The sequence below is a fragment of the Myotis davidii genome, unplaced genomic scaffold (assembly GCF_000327345.1).
Source record: "Myotis davidii unplaced genomic scaffold, ASM32734v1 scaffold699, whole genome shotgun sequence".
In the NCBI taxonomy this organism is placed as follows: Eukaryota; Metazoa; Chordata; class Mammalia; order Chiroptera; family Vespertilionidae; genus Myotis; species Myotis davidii.
The window spans coordinates 82,849-89,978 of record NW_006291007.1 but is presented as its reverse complement, the minus strand read 5'-3'; the positions used below and the strand labels follow the sequence as shown (position 1 = coordinate 89,978).

Here is a 7,130-nt window from a genome sequence, read left to right as displayed (position 1 = left end):
CCCAGTACCTTCGCCATGGGGCACTCTCCATAAATGTTAAATGGTTAAGTGGACAAAGGGCATAACACGTTTAGTCTTGTAAATACTAAAGACCAGGTATTGTTCATTTCTGTGATTCTTCTGCCTGGTACATAGTTAGCTGGCAATTTGTTGAACACAGAAGAAATGACTGAATAACTCATTTGAATTTACAATAACGGGTTCAAAGTGTCAACAACAAGCACTCTTATTGATGACAACGATGATAATTTTCTGGGCAGCTCCCATTCACTGAGTGACTACTGTAAGCCAGGCACTGTGGCAGCATCTTATGTGCATTTTCTCCATCCTCGTTTTACAGATTTTACAGAGGCTCAGAGAACTTAAAGGACTTCCCAAGCCCACACAGAGAGTGCATGTAGAAGGCAGGATTCACATGTTGGCCTATCTTAGTGGCAAGGCCCATGCTTACTCTCATATGCTATGTGTAATTTGGTCAGTGGTTACTGAATTCCAGACACCATGCCAGGCATTTTTAAAAATAGTGTTTTGTTCCTTACGATTACCCTGTAGGATCAACAACTTTGGGAAGTATCATCTTCATTCTACAGAGAAGGCTGAAGCCTCTTCAAATCTCAACTGCCTATAATCCCAAATGGGTACAACCTATGAAAAGTATAACAGTAGTTGGAGACATGCCACAGAAGTTTAAGATCAAAAGAAATATTAGAATCTCAAACAAATTTTAACCAAGTTCAGTCCATAAGATCAATGCAAAGACCCATAATAAGAAAAATAAAAACCACCAAGAGATTAAATATATTAGGATGTTGCATATCTTCTCAGTTCAACAGGTACCTGAGTGGGCTCATCCCAATTTTCCAGCATCTCCCAAAGTGAGCCTTTCCTCCAAAAGGGACAGTCCTCACTACATATCTCACACATTCCTATTCCTCTCTCTTTGATAATATGGTCCCCTCCATCTCTCCTACCCCCAATCTCCAAAATCTATCAAAATTCTCCATTTTTCTCTGTTCTGTAGCATTTATGCCCTTTACCAAACCATTAGATATTACTCTTACTGTTTTATCTCATGATACATTTTGTGCATTACATCTTTGCTTTTATAACTACATCTTAACAATTAAGCCTTCTTCATTCTATTTTATGAATAATATAACACTATTGTGTGTCCATACCTCAACTTTGATTTTAAAACTGTATCTTAAGCTGAGTTAATTTTCATTTTACAGATGAGGAAACTGAGATACTAAGAGGCTAAGAGAATTACCCAAAGTCATCTAGATAATTAAGGAAGACTTCATGAGCAAGTAGAGTCTTCTAACTTCATACTGTTTCTATAATGGCTTGCTGCCATACACTTTTATGGTGCCTAGATTGTTTTGTTTTTTTTTAATATATTTATTTGATTTTTTAATATATTTTATTGATTTTTTTACAGAGAGGAAGGGAGAGGGATAGAAAGCTAGAAACATCAATGAGAGAGAAACATAGACCAGCTGCCTCCTGCACAACCCTCACTGGGGATGTGCCCACAACCAAGGTACATGCCCTTGACTGGAATCGAACCTGGGACCCTTGAGTCCGCAGGCTGACGCTCTATTCACTGAGCCAAACTGGTCAGGGCCCTACATTGTTTCTTGACTTAAATCCCAGGCCCAAACATGTAATGCTTAGTTAAGGTGAAAAGTTGAGATGTTAGGCACTGATGACCTAGGGTAGCAAGCCATCCCCAGGGACCTTCTATTACTCAGGAAGACTCATCTCATATCACTGCCAAGAAAGTCTGACCTATGACGATAACACTTGTCCGTGACTGGGCTTGGTGACGTCACATGGGAAACTCGATGTAAAGAAGCCATATTGCTAACAGCATCATCAGGTGGGTGTTCTTTGTTTGGCGTGGCCCTTTTTTCATTTAATGGAATGTTCTATTGCAAGCCACATTGATGACATCTGCAGTTCGCCATTTTGGAAGCCCTTGGAAGTTGGGTTCTATGCTGAGTCATAATTTACAAGCAGAAACGGGACAATTCTGCTGCTCCCCTGGGTCATAAGCACTACCTTGTTCCCAGGTGACCTATTCACCTTTCCAAGCCCCACCTTCATATCAGGCTCCCAGGGATAAAGGGGGCGCCACTCATGACTAGCACCCACACTGAAGGCTGCCAGTCTCATTTGTCTGAGAAACAAAACAAAGAGACATTTCAAAGCTGTTAAGCCAAGGCCTTCTTACAAGGAGGGCTCAAGCTCAATTAATAAAATGTGATTGCTGATGATTCCGTTTTTGCTTTTACACAAGTGGGAGGGAAGGAAACTAAAGGCTCCGTTCTATCTTGGCCTCACAAACCTGTGCAATGTCAGATTTGTGGGGAAAAAAAATATTTACATGACTGCAAGCACACTATTGCTAGCCTCAGACCCTGTGCCAAAATCACTGAATACATTATCTCATCTCATCCACATAACAAATGTGTGTGGGGTATGTACTATCATCCCCTTTCTACGTGTGAAGGAGCTGAAGGGAAACCATTTGAATTTTCAGATAAGGAAAAGAATGTAGGACTCATTCTTGGCTTAAGGGGCTGCTTATCATAAGGCATTGGTGGGGGGAGGGGGCAAACTTGGATAAGTCTCATCGGTTTGATTGACAGTCATGTACCACTCAAATGCCACCTTAATTCTAGCTCTAGACTATATAATCCCCCTAATTTCCACTTTCAAACTTTCTACGACTTACATTGTGTTAACACAATTTAGCCTTTCAATTGAAAACATAAAAAAATATATATATACTGAATAACAACTTTTAAAAGAAACCTTGAACCAAAACATAAATGACATACTGGCTTTTGACTCAGTTAGACCTGGCTGTGAATCCTCCAGGCTGACCCTCTGTGGGCTCTGGTTGCCTTATATATAAAATTACTCTAAGAATAGATGAATTAAAATATGTGCAATATTAGGCAATATATGTGAAAGCACCACATAATTATAATTGTCATTGCTGTGATTATCAATGAATAAGCTGCCTAAGTAAAGTTACGTATAGGGAAGTGGGATGCATTGTGTGAATTAAATCAGACAACTGTTTTTGGACCAGGGAATTCTCTCCTGGGGCTGCTAAGCATTCATTCTTGCAGATGTGAACTGCTTTTGTAAGGATGGAATGGTGCTCTTGCTAGCATCGGGAAAATCACCTCTCCCTCTCCCTCTCCCCGGCTTCTCCCTCTCCCTCTCTCTCCTGTCTTCCCTCCCTCCCTCTCATCTCTTCAGAGATCTTGGCTGCCTTACATTTTCAGTAAAATGAGATCTGAGCCGAATGAGGAGCCCCGAGAGCTCCCCAGGCACGGTATTCCCTCTCCAGCCTAGCTGAGTTGTCCTGAAGTAGCCAAAACTGACACAATCTCTCACATGGAAAGCACACTGGTACTCCCTCAGCAGCTAGTTAGCTGAGCCTGGCCAAGCAGACCCCCACGCAGTCCCATTTGTGGCCAGCGGTGACTGCATTCTGGACACCACACTAGGCATTTTATAAAGAGTGTTTTGTTCCTTCCAATGACCCTGTAGAGTCAACAACCTTGGGAAATAGTAGTATCACAGCTTCATCAGAAACCAAATGACTAGTGCAGAGCCATCAAATCTACCAAGAGCAGATCTCTGTATTTTAAGTGTTCTATCTACACAGGCCTAGGGAGAAAGCTCCTTGTATATACTTTTAATTTGGGGGATAGGATAGGGCGAGGGAGGGTAGGCACCTTTGATTAACGAAACACTAAGCTACAAAGCACCAGAGTATTCCTGAGAGCTAGTGGTACTGACTGAAATTCAGTCAGTATGCCTTCTACAGGCCAGATCTACTCCACACATTTTCCTTCTGCAAAATGTTTACAGTGCAGACTTTTGCTGGCCTGGCCTAGTCTGGTATTCCTCAGTAATGATGCCGAGCCCAGTACTGCATCAATTAGTGATGCCCTGGTAACTCTGTAAGAATCAGTACCCACTTCCTGTGCAGGGCAATTCATCCGAGGATGGTAGAGAGGTGTTTTGGTCTATTTTTTTTTTTTAACTCTTTTAAGATTTAGTAGGTTTTATAATCAAGGGTTATGTTCCTTTCGGTAAAGCTCAGTCTTGAGTAAATTAAAACTGCAAATCATGGAAACAGAAATGAAAGACCTACTAAATGCTCCTGAGACAATTACTCAGCCTTAGTGCATTGCGTGCCTGCACCTGTTAAGGCTGCCAGATGGGAAAAATAAAACAAAACAAACAAACAGAAAAACCCCACAAAAAACAAAGTCCCCTGAACTGTGAGTCATAATTAAGTTCCTAATCAGACCTGTGACATACAGGGACATCACTGACTGAGGAGCTCTGTTTATGGAGGGTGAAAACCACCTGGACCCTGGAAGAAATAGCCTTTGAAGTTAAGTGTATGGATGTGTAAATACAGAGTCCATAATGGTGCATCTCTGCCTAAATGTCTTCATAAAGGGCAAATTAGTGCAGATCCTAACGGGGCATTTGCAACGCTAACCTAGTTTTCTGTGTTTAGCTAATAGCTAGCAATTTCGCTTACACTTTTATCCCCTCATTACTTAGCAATGACGATTACTTAGTAAACACATGTGAAAGGCCTTGTACTCCATGGCACCCCTCCTGGGTTGCAAATAACCTCCTCCTCATGCTTCTATTTATATAATGTAGTTGCTGATACACCAAACCAAGTATAGCTGTGACAGGTATCCCATTAATGGGAGGCTAAGAACAGACCCATTCTCAGCTGGGTCTGCTGATGGCCTGACCAAATGCAGGGACTGGAAATAAAGGATGCTGGGGGTGGAGTGGGGGTGGAGCCTCAATGATGTTAACCCTTTGTAAATCTTAAAGGGACTCAGATGGCGCGTCTCATAAACAATGGAATATAGAGAGAGAGAGAGAGAGAGAGAGAGGTTGAAATAGACATGTAGAAGAGAAAGATGCAAAATGTGGCCTTGTGAGATGCTACCCAGTTCATTCCTGGATATGTGACTGATATAAACCTTTACAAGTCACCTAACCTAGGAATTTTCCCTTAGATGTAGGATGGGGTAAAAGAGGTCCCACTAGAGGATTGCAGGGCACTGAGAGAGAGAGAGAGAGAGAGAGAGAGGTTGAAATAGACATGTAGAAGAGAAAGATGCAAAATGTGGCCTTGTGAGATGCTACCCAGTTCATTCCTGGATATGTGACTGATATAAACCTTTACAAGTCACCTAACCTAGGAATTTTCCCTTAGATGTAGGATGGGGTAAAAGAGGTCCCACTAGAGGATTGCAGGGCACTGTTTATTATCTGCCAGGCCCACAGTATATCTCTAATTTCTTAGTAGGGTGGCCAAGCCCCAAAGGGAATAATTTTGAATAAAAAATTTCCCATTCCTGTTCTATGAAGAGAACATTGAAACTGAATAACGGTCTTTGGATCTGGGTCCAGTGTAAGGGCAGACAAGGCTTTTTAATATCCAGAATCAGAGGGTGGGGATTGGCTGGACTGAAGGAAGATGCAGGAAGCATGTCCCTGCCCCCCAATGATGCTCAAATGTGCCTGCTCACAGGGGCAGGGTTCCTGCTCTCCTATTCTGGTGACTTCATGGGAAGTTGGCTGAGTCCCCAATTCTGCAGAGGGAATGCAGGCAGAGGGGAGCGCTGCAAATGGGCCTTACCCTGGGCACCTAAATGACAGGTGTGAAGGGAAATGGGGTGAACACTATCAATGGGAGGAGGCACTAAATTGGGGAACACTGCTGATGCTAAGGCTTTTCTCACAGGTCCCCTCCAAACCTCCGACGCCCTGCACCAACGAAGACATTGCTTGGAAATCAGAATCCCTTCCAACACAGAGACACACAGGTGCAGGCAGGCACTAGCCCTACCTCATTCCCCTGCACTGGCTTGTCATCCGCTGCTAAAACCAAAGACCAGCACAAGTGGCCTGAGGTCAGTGAGTCTGAGCCAGCACACCCCTGCCACTGGGCATTCCAAAGGACCCTAATTTAAAGTGGCATTTATGGTGCTGTATTGTTTCTGATGGGGTTTGCTTTTATTTTTTGAGGGTAGGGGGCAGGCTAGGATGTTTCAGACCATCACCACTGGGCCTGATGGGTTTGGGGAAGGAATGGAGGACCTCCACATCCCTCTGGTCCCTGATGAATATTCTCCACTCCGCATCTTCCCGCAGTCTCTTGAAAGTGCTCCCATACCCAGGGCAGGGCTCCGCGTCCATTTTGCCAGCCAGAACCACCAAGTTTGGGAACTTTGAAAGCCTGGGGTTGGGGGTGGGGGTTGCTAAGGCTCAGATTTCGGCGCCAGAGTTCTCAGCCAGAAAGCCTTGAAAATCAACACCCATCTGCCTCTCCTTTTTCATCCCTCACCCCTTGTACGTTCCAGAACTCCACACGGATACTGGGGGATACTACCCCAACGGACACACACACACACACACACACACACATCCATCCTTGGGTTCAGAAGGTTTTTAATCCGGAAGGCAGCAAACCCGCAGAGCTGAGCAGGTCTCTGTCACCACCCTCCCCGCATCCCACCCGGAGAGGCCACCTGAGTGCCTTGCACACGATACGACCCCATCCATTCCAAACACCACACAACACCAACCCGCCCGCGACTCCGGCGCGCCCCATACCTGATATGCAGACGATGAAATTGGCTTGAAGAAGAAAAAGCACCTCCCAGACTATTTCCATCCTCTGATTCTCATTCCAAGTGCATCACTCGACGGGAAAACGGGGGGCTGGGGGGAGCCCGACACGGCACACACACATCCACACACTCACACACTTCTGGGCGAGTGCACACTCGCACTCCCACCGCACAGCCGGTCAAGGGACAGTCACCCCCAAGATCAATATCGCCGTTTGACTTGTTCCGGCAAAAATCCCCTCGGGCTCAGTGGATGCGCGCCCCAGGTGTGCAGACACATGTCCGATGTCTCGCTGCCCCGGAGGTGTCCCCGCTCAAAGGTCTCTGCTCCTGGCCCGAGCGGCGGAAGCAACCCCAGCAGAGGCGGCGGCAGCCACCTGAAGCCACCAGCGCTGGGCTCCGTCTGCAAAAACCAGACCCCGATCCGCCGGG

At 45.1% G+C, this 7,130-nt stretch overlaps 1 protein-coding gene across 1 annotated transcript in view; it reads right to left on the bottom strand.

Moving 5' to 3' along the window:
• CA10 (carbonic anhydrase X) overlaps positions 1-7,130 on the bottom strand; it is a 366,550-nt gene extending 359,420 nt beyond the window's left edge. Inside the window, exon 1 of the mRNA XM_006764028.2 lies at positions 6,682-7,130. Within this exon, the coding sequence (XP_006764091.1) occupies positions 6,682-6,742 (61 nt within the window). The 5' untranslated portion in view covers positions 6,743-7,130. The remainder of the gene's footprint in view (positions 1-6,681) is intronic.